Source organism: Saccoglossus kowalevskii, chromosome 13 (assembly GCF_978046115.1).
Source record: "Saccoglossus kowalevskii chromosome 13, keSacKowa6.1, whole genome shotgun sequence".
NCBI lineage: Eukaryota > Metazoa > Hemichordata > Enteropneusta > Harrimaniidae > Saccoglossus > Saccoglossus kowalevskii.
The window spans coordinates 8,691,478-8,707,997 of NC_140653.1; the positions used below are offsets into that span (position 1 = coordinate 8,691,478).

Consider the following 16,520-nt stretch of genomic DNA (forward strand, 5'->3'; position numbering starts at 1 on the left):
ACAAAATGAGTGATAAACAAAATTCTCCTAATCCAAGCATTTTATTTATATTTTTCTTGTTCCATTTTATAAGTATCGGTATTAAGTTTCAGTTCTGGCAAAAAAGTAGGAGAAACTAGACTTGTTTGCATGAAAGCAGTCCTTTTTGTTTTAATTCTCGTACAATTTTGTTTTTCTTTTCTTTATCAAATTTGTTTGTTCTGTAATTTTCCCTCTAACTTATGGGTTATATGCAAATTACCGGTAATAGAAGCCAAGCTTAAAGGTGTGAATATTATAAATTAGTATCATAGTATCCAAATTTTCATGACAAAGTTTTAATGGTGATGCCTAACATTGTATGGTCAATATTTGAAAGATGAATTCAATGTTTATTGTTTAAATGTTAAAATCGCATTTTCTTAAGTTTCCCTTTTGCTGCTAACAGGACAAGTACCATGACGGCTATGCGAATCATATTGCGTATGATATTGAATGACGTCTTGCTGAACTCCAGTGATGTACTCAGCAGGGATACATTTAACACAGTTACTCCACCAATTACACTCAGCAATATACGTCCAGCACCACTGAAAGCAAAACCAGAATCAACTTTAAAGGATCACAATCTGCAATGCTATGCAACAAGCTATTGTAATGTGTGGAGCCAGGAAAAAAAGACCATGTAGTCAGACCTGTTGTTTATTCAGAACTGCATATCTAGGGGAATTTCCAGCTATTAAATCATAAGCCTAGCTAGCTTGGTCCATAATCATCCTGTGTAACATTAACATGTGGTTTCTAGTTTATTATAAATTCATTATTAGTCTACAGGTATTATTACCTTGTGCGTTTTAATTGACAATCAGTACCCATACTGACTAACAAATTTGCAGCTACTTGCCCCCCCCCCCCCAAAAAAAAAAACAAAAAAAACAGCTATAATAGATATAATAGTACTATTCTGTGCATGATAATATGATCCATTTTGGTAAAGAACGATGTAGATAGACGATCCGATTTCATTTAATTGCATTTGTCAATGTACATCATTTCTAATTACAGATCAGCTACCTAGTCTGTCTGCAAGTCACATTTACGATAGATCTCCTAGGAAATCAACTCGTTAGAACTTGTGTTACAGGCTACTTTCTAGTAAGGTTCACTTTCCAGTGGTTGACTTGCAGCTTAGTACATGTACTCAGTTATCAAGTCACTACAGAACACTTGTGAAGGCAACTTTGAGGTTTTCTTTGATGTAATGTTCCTTGGGATTCAGATGCGATGTCGATTGTTCAACATGTAATATTTCAACAACACTTTTAAAAGAACAAATTTCATAACATAATCATGCTTACACAATGAGCAGTGGCACATAAACTAGTAGATTGGAATGAAAGTTCATTCATCGGGTTATAAATGACTTTTTTCTTTATGAATTGATCTTAAGAAACAATAATTACCGGGTATATATATTTTTATTTACTGATTTTCAAACGAGAACAAATCTATGCGATAGTATACTTGTACATTGAATACTTGTTTTCAACAACAACAACAACAAAACTGCTGGGTGATATGGATAGTTCAGGGCACATTACATAATCCTGGATGCTTACATAATAAAACATGATGCATCAACAGAAATCACATTTGGAATATCATTTTATTTCCTTTGATGTTTATTGCAGTTGCCTTTCCCTGTATTCCCTAGTGTACAGTATTACCTAATAGGTAAAATAAAGTTAGGGACGATCTCATATTCAAACACTTGGGTCAAACCGGGGTTAACCCAAACCGCTAAAATAAACTCCAATGGTTTCAAAGTCTAGACAATAGACAGTGAGTCCCAGGATGGTCGCATGAATTTTCATAAAAACAGTGGTTCAAATCATTCTTTTTCACACCTTAGGTGACATACACCAACAAATGGAATTAAAACCTGTGTGTTTAATAAATAAGTTTCTCACCTGATTGTCAACAAAAATGGAAGTATATACTCCAACACCCATGCTATTCCGCAGTCAAAGCAGAACACTATCAATTTTGACAAAGTTATTCTTTCATCATACATTGCCTGATCATCATTGGCACCTATGAACTTCAGAAATGCGCTGGTCAGCGGTCTGGATGCATACCACGAGACGACATGGCTGGAAGTACTTGCTAATAACACAGATAAAATTGCCATATTCCAAGCAGTCTGTAATTAGGTTGTCAAAGTATTCATGAATATTTTCACTGAGAATTCATGGCCTATGCATACACTGTATAGATACGATTGCTATAAATTAAATCAGATTTATTTCTTTTTCACCTGTATGCAATATATATACCTACTGTCAAATATTTTAGCTGAAGACATTTTGGATATTTTGTATAAAATCTATTTTCACTAATGTTTGACGAGTTGAATGTAAAATACGAAAAAAAGTGGATTTAAATTTTTCATCCTGAAGCGAAAATACCATAAATAAATTCTCAGTAAAAATAAAAGTACTTTACAGTATAGCCCTAGGTAAGGTAATGAGCACATGAACTTGTGACAAAAATACATCACCATGGCGAGATCAAAAACATGATAAATGTCACATCTATGTCAAAATAATTAAACATTTATTTCCCAATGAACAATACCTTGTGCACTGCAAAACAAAGCTTTGCTGGTTTTTTGCAGGTACTAAACTTTGCAGGTTCTGCACAAGCTCAGTTGATATGTACACTACACAGATTGGGTTCAATGATGTGGAGAAAAGCTAGAATGAAAAGAAGTAACCTCTGTTTTCCCCAAGAGTTTGCTTACCTTTATGAATGGTAAAGAAAAAAACAACTTCAGATTACAGGTGCAGAGTCCGAATACTAAGGTCAGTTGAGGTCATCTAGGACAACATACATGTGCTTGGGCAATCTATGTCAACGAAGCTTTTCAACCAATGGTTGGTATTGATTGAAGTGAGCAAAACAGTTTTACCGGTAATATTCACTGCATTCAATAGAAACCAGTGGTTATCACAGTTTGTTTAACTCATATTTTGTGCAAAAATAATTACCAGTAGAGGACCATATATTTTTATCTAGGTTTTGAACAAAGGAATAAAATATAAATATATTATAAAAGTCAAATAAATCCAAGTATAAAAGCCAACAAGTTTAAAGCAGGGGGAGTCGTCACCTACGCATGCGCGCCAGGTGGCCATAGCGCGTCATTGTTTACAAACAAGCGTCTACCTATTTGCGTTCTTAGCGAGTGTTATTATCATCGCTTGGAACTCAATTCCCACGCGTGCGCAGATGACAACCCTCCTGCTTCAACCTTTTCACCACCAGACTTTCCCGCCTAAATTTTTCTGTCCTTTTTTTCTTATATTCTTCAATATTTTTGGAAATGAACCCTAATTTTGGAGCCAACAGACAAAATTTGCGTCAATTTTCAATTTTTAACAAAAAAATTAGACTATTTTTGTTTCAATCGTCTGAAGGAAAGTGTAGTTTATAAACAGGAGTGTATTGTGAATTTGTGATGAAAAAAGGAAACTGGTGGTGAAATAGTTGGACAAAATGACATGAAAGTCGTCACAGGGCTTTGGTATACTGAGGGCACACAATTTCAAAGCGGACTAATTGATATGATGAACATATTGAAGGGTGGCAAGGCATTCAGATTAAGCATCAAGGCAACTGCCGCTATGGCCTCTGTGAATTTAAGCTCTGTCTCTGCATGTTTAGGATTGCAGAGTAATTTTCAACATTTCATGATTTCCATGGACTTGCGAAATTTAAAAACAATACAGCTGACATACAAAACACGGACAAACTTTTGCCATCAATTCACAGATAATGATTTTTTTGTCGTAAATGGTGAGCAAAATAAACAGATTAGGGCACACACTTCAAAAGAGGGGGTGGGTATAAAGAATCTGCTGTTCATCGCAGTTACAATCAGATAATCAATTTACAAATTTATAATAATAAGAAGGAAACATCCAGACTTTATAGTTAGCATGAAAATGTTGCTCACTATTTGATTATGGGAAGCAAACTGAATTTTCTGATCATTAATCGACTTCAACACCAAATCATGGATTTGACTCCAATATTGCATGTCTTACCATATTTGCTTTATTAGTAGCACATGTGCTTAAATGAAAGTGGCGTGTTCATGGCCAAAGAAATAATATATAAATGATTTAGTATACAAATCATATACAGCAATTCCAGACCCATATTTGACGCTGAAGTAGTGCTAGATGTTACTTACTACAATAGGTTACACACTTTGTTTTCACATTTACATAAGTTGTAACTAGAAATATAAACAACGGCTGCAAATCAGAGGAATGATTGACAGACATTGCCCACAATGTTTTCTATTTTTGCTACAAAGTCAGGTACACCTAGACTTTGAAGCACGTCTGTCTTTCATTCATCTTTGGTCAGTCATCGTGTTGATTGCGTGTCCACAAATAGGCATTTGTCCAAGATGTTTAAGCACCACAATGGAGAAGCAAGGAGTCAAAAAACCAGTTGAAGTGAGAACAAGAGTTGTCGATTTGTATTTTCGTGGACTGTCATTCGCTGAGATTGGAGATCGAAATGGTGTTTCAAAGCAGACAGCTCATAATATCGTCAAGCGGTTTGTTATCACCGAGAGTATACTGCCAGGAAACTGACGTTATAGACTATGTCCAATATTATAAAACATTGTGACCGCACATTTATGGACGGGAAATTCGACAAAAACTACTTATGTATGGCAGCAACCCTCCCTGGACGTGTGATCGTGTGTTGCCAGCTTTTTAAAGCAATTATTTTGTGGCATGTCAACCTTTTGGTTCTCATCATCAAGAACTAATAATCGAATAACATCCATTCTACTTCATGTATTCAATTTCATTATTGATATACTGGATGAAGTCTTCATAGGACATTTGTTGCAGGCACTTTGATCAATAATTCTGTAAAGATCAGTAGGTCAGCTAGTTCTGTAAAATAACTCTACGGGTAACTAATGTTCTTTACAGTGCCACCACTTTATGCACCCCTCTCACTGAAATAACATGTGACGCAAATTGAAGTACGAAACTAAGTTGAGAGCCTCGATCGTTTATTGGAGGAGAAATTCAAAACTAATGTATCGCCACTTTTATGGGCGGAGCTTTCTTACGATGCACTTCAAATTGCAGACATGCTGTCTGCATTATTTGTAACAACTTCTGTAAATGTGAAAACAATGTGTGTAATCTATTGTAGTAAGTTATCAACATTTAGCACTACTTCAGTGTCAAATCAGTGCCTGGAATTGCTGTAATGCAATTGATGGCTTACATGCACTTCTACTGGATACACACTTCTAATAGAGCAAATATTGTATATGGGCAGGGCATTACTGTGATGATGTTATCCAAACTATTAAGACGCAAAGAAAAAAAGTACTTGGGGCAATATAAACATAAACCATGCTTGACACATACACATTCTCCTAGATTTAAATTTATAAAAGAACAAAATCTTTAGAACAAAATAATGTGTTTATTAACTTCATATATTATTTCCATGGTTACATAAAGTGTTTTACCTAATCTAATTTTCTAATACCTCTTGCCATATTTCTGTGTGGGTTTAGCAATAACAAGGAGCAACAAATCTAGAAGTAACAGAAAAAGTTTTAGAACAATTTTTAAAATGTGTTTAAAACAAACATGATGTATCTAAGAAAGCAAGGAAACGTTTTAAAAAAAAAATAAACCTAACTAATGAATTTTGACTTTATATCATTACATTTTTTTCTTTCACTTTGAGAAAATGTAACTGCAGATATCTATTTTTGTCTTTAATCACTTCTGTCTAATGTTAACATAACAAAAGTCATCACTGCTAAACGCACAGTGTTGAAAGTAATGGATAAACCAAATACAGATGTGCTTCGTTCTTCATATGCATAATGTGGTGCTTCTATCATGCTGTGGATGAAGCTAAATCCACCAGCTACCATGGCAACAGTACGCCAGTTACTACCGAGATCAATTCTCCTGTTAAAAAAAAAAAAGAAGAGGAAACAATGTTTTTATGTAGTGAGGGTATGTCATCAGGGTTCACCAAGTCCCATTTCCCTGTCATGTAATATAAACCCAAAATGTTTGCAATTTATTGATAAATATTTACAGAGATTTCTAATCTCTGAAAAACATCTGTGAAAAGCTTGGTGGTACAAAATTTCAGGATTTTCTACAACTCACGAACATTTTCTTTTGTCAAACTAGATCATTATACGTAATTCAGTATCACATACACTAGCTTCTATTAGGGGAAGATACTTTGATTTCATCTACATTAAACTGAGAAAAATAATATACTTACGGTAATGCGTGATCCAATGCACAAGCCAGCCCAAGATCTGATGTCAATCCAACAATAAATGGTGTGCAATTGCTGCTTATACCCTTGCAATCTTTACCAGTGGCTTTCAACCAAACATTACCAAACATATATGGAGAATACCACGCACAGCCAAGCATTTGGCTACATGCTGTAGCACAAGCAATTGAAAGAAACGGCATTCTTCTGTCATAAAAAAAGACAGAAGATCAATCAAATATCATAATAATATAGTATAGTCAGGAAACTAATTGAACTAACTGGTTCTGAGATGCCATTTTGCATGGCAAATTGTAATTTGTAATTCAGGGCTGTAGAGGAGTTGGGGAAAAAAGATATGAATGACCCAGGGGCATGTTGGAATATTGGCCTCGATTTGAGTTAACCCTTAGGCTGAAAAAAAAAAAAGAGTACAGCATGAATAAATATTCATTTTCATTGCTGCAGAAAAATAACAGATGTAGAACCCCCCCCCCCCTTTGACATGCAACAATGTAACTGTTTCTAAATATGCCAGTACTTATGTAATGCATTTTTATTTAGTTAAATCAGGGGCTTACTATTTGAATACAAACCTAGGAGCTGCATAAATTACAAATCAAATGTGGCATTACATAACTAATTAAAAAACAAAAATAAGATCAAATGTTAGTATTAAAGAAAAAATACAAAAACGAAAGTTGAGTAAAATGTTAAATTATTGGTATTAAGGGAAAAAAGTGTAAACAAATCACTTTTAGTTTTAGATTATTCTGAAAACTTTTGTCTGGTTTCCATGGCACTGACAAGGAATTGTTGGACTAATTGGCATATAACTAGCTAATCAAACAACATTGCTCTAACGACACACTTGTATGTAAATTAGTTTTATACAAATTGATCACAGTCAACAACATTAATTCGAAATTTTCGTTTCGAAATGTTAGTTTGAAGTTAATGCTTTCGACGATCACATCTATAATTTACTATATTTCTCTGGGACAAACTTTTCAAACACACACACATAAAGGTGACTAAGACCACTGGACTCTCCCGACACCGACACCACGAGGAGAGGATGACATAGAATGGAATGTTCATGGAATCAACATGCATACTTGCAGTTGTTAGGGTCATGAAAAATGCAGTTTACCTTAATAATCAGCAACAGTGCCAGTACTTTGCGAAGTCAAGAGCCTTATTGATTTTTGAACGAGCACGCAAATCCCGAGATGCAAGTTTTGTAGCGTCAGGATGAGTTAAAAATGCACTTCCGGTGTATTGAGGGCGCTTGGTCAGCCGCGGGGGGGGGGGTCGTCATTAATATAACATTTGCATTTTTTGTAACTGGCGACTGTTCTTGCGAATATGGAACAACCATGAAAACTATAAAGAGCCTTATATATTTTTTTAACATTAGTAATTTATGGTAAATGTGTATAGGGTCGGCAAGGAGGATTTTCGTAGGCTGTAATCAATTGTTTTTATTTTCGTAAGAATGTAATTTAAATAACTAAAAAAAGTAAATTCGTAGACATGGGCAAGCTGTAAAGTGAAATCACCTATTTTATTCGCCCATAATTTGTACTGCGATCTTATTTTTTCCAAGCATTTTAAAGCATTTTCCCCATTAAATGTTGTAATTCATGCGCAATTTCTAATTTTGATTCGTAAACACAAATGGTCAAGTATAGTATCAGGGGTAAAACTCGTCTCGTCTCTCTATCTCGTCCCCTTGAGGTACGGGATCGGGAAAGTCACTTATACCTTACTGTCAAATAAGGCACACACAACGAAATACGTTTCAGCTCTCGTCTTAGTCGGTCAATCGAGCACTCTATAAGACACAGCGCCCTGGGGAAAAGTCCCCAAGACTGTCCAAGGCTGACCCAAGACTCTCTTAGACTGCGTCAAGGCTCGCCCCAAGTCTCTCCAGGACTCTCGACTGCCCAGGACTGCACTCTCTCTCTCTTCTGCGTCTATCGTGCTGTGTTCGTCAAGACCAACTCAAACTCTCTTTATTCATTTTCAAAACTCTGACCAATTACAATGCAGTAAAAAGACTCTAGGGCGTAACCTTCAATCATAAAGCCAATCACACTAAGTACTGAATACGTCATATCTTTTGATTAATCGTTCACTACATTAATAACTATGGATGTCAGAATAGCGACGGTATCTTGTAATTAGTTCCAAATCACTGAGCCATGTTCCGTCCAAAACTTCAAATAGACCTAAACGATGACAGACATAACACAGCAATTCAGCTAATAATCAGCTAATTAAGTCGGTTAACAGATACGCAAAAACAAATTCATGACAATAGTATAGTATACAAATGTAAAATGTAATTAGAAATTTGCTTTATCTGTAAAGTGTAAAAACCTATTTTTTACTTTCTATTTTACATTCTGTAAAAACATAAAATTCATTTTGTATCTCCTGTAACCTGTACCAGCTACCAACCCCCCATCCCCACCCCCGTTTGACATGAGAAAATCCGCATGCAGCAGTAGAAGTAGGAGATCCGAAAATAAACTTGAAAGTATGTTAAATATTCAAAATGTTACCAGCGTTTTTAAAACCTTAAAAACTTCACTGCCTCACATGTACTCGAAAGTTCAAGTGAAATTGATGTACTACGACCGGTCTACATGGTTGAATCTGTTGATGAGTTTAAATAATTAAAACAAGTCTTAGATTAGGACTGTAAGGACAGCGAAAATTTCATTTCAAAAATTTGGGGGAAATATTGACTTTAAATTGAGCACTGACATTTTCATTGGGCATAGTATTCTGTGTACCGACAGAAACTGGTGTGCCAAATTCCCTTTGATTTGTGGTAGTATTGCTAATATTAACATTTGCAACCCATGATGACGGAATTATGCGTGTGTTGTTGTTGTTGTTGTTGTTGTATAGTAGCTTCAAGAATCAATACAAACAATACAAGTCTGTTTTCTATTTCATATTGAGTAATGAAAAACTAAAAATAAGAGTGATTCATTGGTTTTGTCTTACACTAATATGTTCATGTCCTGTATACAGTGCTACATAAAATATAATGACTGTCAATGACAAAACGCGACAAAATGTGGGTATGTGAGCTGTTCCATGGGGTTGCCTATAGTTTTTGACTCTTGATAAAAGGCCAATTTGGCACCAAAAGTTATTGAATCGGTCATCCAGTGATCGGCATATTGCAAATATGTTGTAATAGATGGAATTATAATTTATGCATCCATTGATATATTCGTACTGTACACTAAAGTTTGTATTAACAAAAATCAGTATCAAACATTGTTACTCTGTTCTTGATTAACAGCGAGCGATAGTGACTGCGTTTGAGTTTGCCATAACAGCTGACTGTGGGAATGGTACGTGTTTCGACATATACTCCATATTACGGTCTCGAAAGTCAACATATTGATTTTGTCAGACTGAGTGCCCAATATCGTACCCACCTTGAATGGATCATATTTTGCTATAATGTACTTCGTGTCCTCACTAGAGACCGTCAATAGGTGCTTTAATATACCTGACATAAAATTTACGATGTACAGTCTTGGTGTGCTATATGCTGGGATAGTGGGTCATTGTATTAAACAAAGCTAACCTATATTGCATTGATTGTCGAACTCGAACTTATTAGTTGATGCTAGGAGCCGAACAGTTGAATTATATTAAATTATATACGTGAAGGCTGTATGAATGATCATCCACAACGATATTCCGTTAAACCACGTTCTTCTAGTAACCGTGGTTAAACCTATAGAAAATATTGCCTATAGAAGGGAACATAACTGGGCACGTGTATATAAAGAGACCACTGATGATATATACCAGGTGCATACAGCAAACTACAGTGGCGGATCCAGCAAAATGTATTGGGGGGGTCCAAGCTACGCTTAAGATATACGGACCGTAAATCGCAGAGAAGCTATGCGTAATCCAGATGATACGAATCGTCATGCGTTTTGGGGGGCATGGCCCCTCTGCCCCTCCCTCTGGATCCGCCACTGACAAACTACGTCACTGCCTGTGGCAGTATATCACAGCAGTTAATCGTTGAAAAATAAAACAAAGAAAAATTCTGGTAATGCTGCACTAACGCCCAATCACTACTGGATATTCAATTCGGTTTGGGATGGGGGATATTATTATAATTCATATAATTCTGCGAGAACCTTTGTCCTGTAGCACCTGCATTTTGATAGCGTAAATTAACGTTTGTAGAACCAAGTGACATTTGGGCAGTGTCTACTTTTATTGGTATGGTAGTTCTGAACCCAAATGATACTATAAATGTATCAGGTCCAGTGACTACATATGGAGCAACACGATATGCCATTATAATAAATGAAAAAGGGTAAATTTCTCAGTTTGTTTACATACTTGGTGTTGGCAGAAGTGCTCGACTGTGGTAACAACCAGCTCTCAAAGACACGAGGCTGATTGTCTCTTGTGCATTTTGCAAACATCAATATTCACGTTTTGGACACAATCTCTGTATTTCTCTAACCATACCAAAAGAAGTGAAATATTTTACCAATTCTGATGCAATGGCCGTGTTTTTTGTAGCTTTTAGTCACCGTTGTTGCTGTGGGTGAGGGCGTCTTCATTTGAATAATAGACTGCGCCTATTTATATACTATGTCGGTCTCTAAAGTATCAACCAGAACCAGGATGTACGTTATTTTCTGATTTGACAGGTATCAGATCTAGACAGATACGATGTATGTATAGATGCATGGTCACGAGTATACATACACGACAGTCCCGAGATGTATTGGTGTATACAAGTGCCATTACGCGCTCGTACAGTTACGTCATTACATTACACAAGGTACTGTGATTGGTCAACACGTAATGCACCCACACTGCTATGGTGTCAATAATAAAGATTTAATTCGGTACAGTTTGTATACTTAATATTCATTTATATCAACTCCTATCAAACGCGGTAATGGGAACATCATTGTACGATACACTGGCAAATAATATTTGTAGCTCGTGGTTCACCTTTTTTAGCGTGACTGCCTGGTCGTCTGAGTATTTTTCGTGATACAGCAGGATTTCGTCATAGAAACACCCATTGCAATTCAGTCTTGTATATCAGCATATATCGAGCGAGTTGCCCAAAGAGGCAATAGCACACATTCACCCTCTAGAAAATACTCGGAGAACAAAGATTAAGAAGTACCAAACGACTAAAAGAGGGCACTGAGTAGAATTAATTACCATCACAATAGAATTGTGTAACAAATGACATTTGAAAAATTTACTTCCTTATCGTTCTTAAGAAAGTAACGCTACCACAAGACTCAACCACTTCAACACGGACTATATTCTTCTACGATGTCTGGCATAGGTATGGCGTATATGATTATATCGGTATAGGCTTAATAATACAACAATGAAAAGTACGTTTCTCATAGACTATTTGTTGCCATGATTTATTTCCTTAGCTGACCAAGAAATGGTCTGCGTTGATGGGCATGTACAGCCCCAGACGGCTGTTGACCAACAACCATATCTCATATTTCATGAAAATGAACAGAAGGTAACGTCTTAATTCTTTACTTATTTTCCATTGGTGTAAAACTACATTTTGAGCTAAGTCCCCGTGTCTAATTTATAATACTGACGAGATTGATGGGATGGCATTATGCAACGAATATGTAAATTATGTGCGACGGCATTGTATTGTTGTACGATATCTGGTACTAAGCCCAAAAGAATCTTTCAAATCCAGACTTTGTATAAAAAGCAGAAAAAACTTATTATAACTAATATAATATACATTTTATATAAAACCAAAGAAATTATGCAACAGTAATAATCAGTTCTCTCAAACGTACATTTAAACAAATGGATTTTAAAAAGTGAACATGGATGGCGCTGTGGACGTTCAAGTGGGGCGGGCGGTGTTTGATTTTGTAGCGTATTTTGCGTATTTTCATTGTTTTATCGACATAGTATGTATGCTTTGCTTTGGTTGACAATGAGCTAGTCGTATCGCTAGAACTATGTCCACCACTGTTGGGGTTTGTATGTTGTCAAACATTTAGTATATTTGGTTTGGTGGAGACAAGGCGCAAGAAAGAGACGGTGTGAATATAATTAATGGTCATGTATCTTTCAAGTCAACTGCAATTAAGCGTACTGCTAGGGGTGAACCAGTGGTGGTGTTTAATTTTTTGTGAGAAAACATCGAGTAAAAGGTGTACAACATGTTGATTGTGAGGAAAATACATCGACTATTTTATTACATATTTTTTAATTTTCAAAAAAAAAAAAAAAATAATTGTTTCAGCAACCTCCTGATAGATACACTCGATAAATTTAATAAGGATGAAATTGGCATGATAATCGCAGGTGATATGAATGTCAGAACTGGGTTAATTCAAGATTGGATAGAGTAGGATGATTCTAGATATGGCGATGGACTAAATTATGATTTATGTTAAATGGCAGATGTGAAGACTCAAGTAGCGGAGAGTTCAAGTATGGCCGTAGAGCATAGTATAGGTTAGTTGTTGAGAAACCAGAACAGTGTAACACCACCACCACCACCATGTACAACGTATATAAATTTGGTTGTCTCAAAGATTGAATTTGTGCTGTTTTCTCGATTTTAGCCATATTCACCGGCTCATCGACCGGCGTTCCACCGCAGCTCACACATAACCCAAAGAAATACATGGTACAGTGCTGCGCGTCTTAGCAACATAGAACATTCTGTGACGTAGCTCCACCCCCGGGAATATCACTATTTCGACAGGTTACGAAAGTTCAATCTTCGGGGTATGCAAGCTTTATATGTAAAGATGAAAAAACGGCTGTTCACTTTCGTTTTCTTCGCAAAGCAACTAACCTTAGCTCTGAGTAATACAATAGTCGAAAGTGTATTAGAACTAGCTATTGTATTTTTTTCGCAAGGAAATAAAACTTAAATTTCTTATATTTTTCAGCGATGTATATGTGCAATACATGAATAGAATCCCAGCATTTCTCGTCTGTCTACGGAAATTCATATACGAGAGACTGAATGATTTACATGTATAAATGTTTTTTTTTATAATTGTTTTCTGTTGCCTTGTATGTTTCCCTTTAAGACTAATAAATATTATTATTGTTATTTAGGTTATATCTGCACGTGGTCAAGTAATGCTGGCGACTGCTGAAGCAACCCCAAAAGACTACTTGTGTATATCTATAATTACATGCTTATTTTGCTGTTGTCCTATTGGAAGTATTGCCATCATTAAATCGCTTGAAGTAAGTGGCATTCATTTTTTATTACCAGCCTATTCTAATTTTGAGAAAAAAAACAAGAAGAACTGTGAACTGTCTGTGTGTTAAGAAATCTGGGTGTGAGTGAACTATGGTTTAACCAGTCTAACAATGTTGTCATTGCGGGAAATTGAAGCACTTGACAATGTAATTAGAACAAAGCACAAGTCAACCATGAATGTGTGCCAAGTGACTAACATACATTGTATCTTTAAGAAAGCAACTTGGCTGCCAGTCGGCCATCTTAGATCGCATCACTAAACTACTTCAGGTGCACGTTTTCCACATAAAGTACTAGACACGTGCAACGAATGGACTTATTCGGTCCAGTAGGTTTTGAAATAAAACTCATGACAGACGGAGACCCAAATACAAGTCCCCGTTTTTTTTTACCTCAATTCGAACGGGAACCAATAAAGCTGTGTGTGAACTACGTTACGTTATTTGTAAACGAGCACAATAGCTCGCTTACAAATAAAATACAAAACACACTCCAAGAGTCTTGTTACTGCCCGACATGTGCGTAGAGTAGAGCACAAATCAGTTCATTCTCGGTTGAGTCAAAGGTTCACAACCCACGATAACGTCTTCGACAACCAGCACGTGACTTTAAATAATATACGTCCTCCGTTTTGGAGCGCCTCGTCAAACCTCCAGACTGGCGTTGACATGCAAGGACGAATATACGGCCAGTTTGTACGGCTACCATAAATCATATAGCCAAATCATGAAGAGAATATATTGCACGTATAACGGCTTAATTATAGTCTTATTAAACCTTATCTCAGGTACCAGGGGATCGATATATTCGCAACCCTTCGACCAAGCAAAACACACACAGAGATTGGAATCGTGTCAACTTCTCGTCTCAGCGCCACGTGGGGACTGGCCAAGGCTGGCTCGCCTGCCGAGAACTCCCCAAGACTCTGCCTGCCTCGTTTAGAGCTCGCCAAGACTAAGACTAGCTGTATTTACTTCTCAAAACTTTAACCTATCACATGGAAGTTTAAGAGCTCGAGGCGTGGCCTCCACACACTCCCCGGGGGGGGGGGGGCACTCGCACGTAGCCAATCACACGAAGTACTTAACACGTCATATATATTTAATTAATTGTTCGCTATATAAGAGACTACACATACCAAACTGTCAGGAATAGCAATCCCTGACTAGAGTTCCGTCCAGCTACAGCATAAAGTATTGTAAATATAATGTGAATAATAATAATAATACAAATAACACGTGTATGAACTACGTGTTAAGAAATATATGTGTGAGCTACATGTTAAGGAAGTTGTTGTGACAATTTTTCTGCTAAAATACTTGAAGCACAAATATTTTTATATATTGGAAATGAACAATACATTTGTATTCAATGCTACCGCCATCAACAACGAAACTTGTACTAACAAGTTAATGCAGAATATATGGGACACATTACAACCACCTCTAAATCAATTACAGTCATGTAATAAGTAAACATGTATTACGACACGTTTTTTTTTTATTAAACGTGATTATGACAAGCCACGACACATCTTGTACTAAATTAATAACATTGTTTTTTTCAATTATCATTACTAGGTCAGATCAGCTGTTCAATCTGGGAACATGCCACTTGCCAAAGAAGCTTCTTCAGCTGCAGTACGGATGAATGTTGCTGCTGTTGTGTACGGTGTCGGTATTGCTGCTATGATCCTTTTCTTGAGCTTTATGCGGTATATTAATTATAAGTATTACTGATAATAGGCATTGTGCCAAACTGTGCAATATTTACCCAATTACTGTAGGTCGTTAAAATGCTATTGTGTAGATATGATAGATTGCTATTTAGGATGTGAGTCCCTTGGGACATTTCATTTGATGTTATATTAAAATAAACAATTATTAGAAATAAAACCTACCCGGAACGGCATAAATGAAACCTTCACCCATCATATCACAAATGCTGTCATTAATTCAGTGTTTTGTCCATTTCATCGATTGCCTGGTAAATATATTTGGAGCCATCTGACGACGAACCAACAGCAAACGTATCCTTGTCATTCCGCACAGGTTTCCACAACCTCGGCATAAGATCAAACAATACTTTCTTCTGCAAACCCCTTGGCTTTTTTCTTCATAATAAATAGACGGGGTATGGAACATCTCAAGCTGGTCATGTTCGCCATATAGAACATGTGACCAGCAATTTTTCATCAATCTTCGCATTTTAGTGCACCTTTTCCGTTTATAAAACAAGGCTCACACCATGTTAAATACACAATCACTAATCTGGGCTCAACATCGGATGTTTTGATAATCACTACTGTGCAGCCACTCTTTATGATGCATGGCTGTCACTAGATTTATAGCTGCCATTCTGTGCATATTTAAACTTAGTTCGATGATGGCCAAAATAATATACCGTCACAGTACTGTAGCTAATGATGCATTGTTAACAATCAACTACCCAGGTAACTGATTTTTAATCATGTTTGTACCTCGGTGCCAAGATGGATAATATCGTGTTAAGATGGCAATGAGCCACAAAGCAGATGAAAGGAGAACACATATTGATATTTTATTAATAAACTGGGAAGCCATTTTGGCTGTACAGCAACAACAAAGCAAAGTGCGCATACTCAACAGCGCTAAGCATCATTATTAATTCAACGGTTCACACCACATTCCCCTTTTTGGGAAAAAGCTAGTTTAACTGCTTATAAGTACCACAAAGTGAATGTCCGATTTCAGGATAGTGTGAATAATGCAAAATACTATTAAGCCAGAAAAGTCAATTGTAAAACAAGACAGTAATTCAATGTCAGCAATATATTGTTTCAGATATAACAAAATATCGATAAACAGCAATCCAACTACAATCTCTGAACATGCAATATTGTATATTAACT

General features: G+C 36.3%; 3 protein-coding genes across 3 annotated transcripts; 1 reads left to right on the top strand and 2 right to left on the bottom strand.

Moving 5' to 3' along the window:
- Positions 1–22: 22 nt before the first annotated feature.
- LOC144348049 (uncharacterized) lies at positions 23–2,170 on the bottom strand. Its single transcript, XM_078007548.2, has 2 exons — positions 1,950–2,170; positions 23–569 (listed from the first exon to the last, which is right to left on the bottom strand). Exons 1-2 carry the CDS (start codon positions 2,168–2,170, stop codon positions 386–388), a joined length of 405 nt encoding a protein of 134 aa, XP_077863674.1. The 3' UTR covers positions 23–385.
- A 3,318-nt stretch (positions 2,171–5,488) lies between these two features.
- LOC100378757 (uncharacterized) lies at positions 5,489–7,590 on the bottom strand. The gene is made up of 3 exons (XM_002732660.2): positions 7,487–7,590; positions 6,337–6,540; positions 5,489–6,008 (listed from the first exon to the last, which is right to left on the bottom strand). Exons 2-3 carry the CDS (start codon positions 6,534–6,536, stop codon positions 5,810–5,812), a joined length of 399 nt encoding a protein of 132 aa, XP_002732706.1. The 5' UTR covers positions 6,537–6,540; positions 7,487–7,590; the 3' UTR covers positions 5,489–5,809.
- A 4,034-nt stretch (positions 7,591–11,624) lies between these two features.
- LOC144348059 (uncharacterized) lies at positions 11,625–15,550 on the top strand. Its single transcript, XM_078007564.1, has 4 exons — positions 11,625–11,704; positions 11,802–11,896; positions 13,480–13,614; positions 15,211–15,550. Exons 1-4 carry the CDS (start codon positions 11,692–11,694, stop codon positions 15,367–15,369), a joined length of 402 nt encoding a protein of 133 aa, XP_077863690.1. The 5' UTR covers positions 11,625–11,691; the 3' UTR covers positions 15,370–15,550.
- The last annotated feature ends 970 nt before the right edge of the window (positions 15,551–16,520 follow it).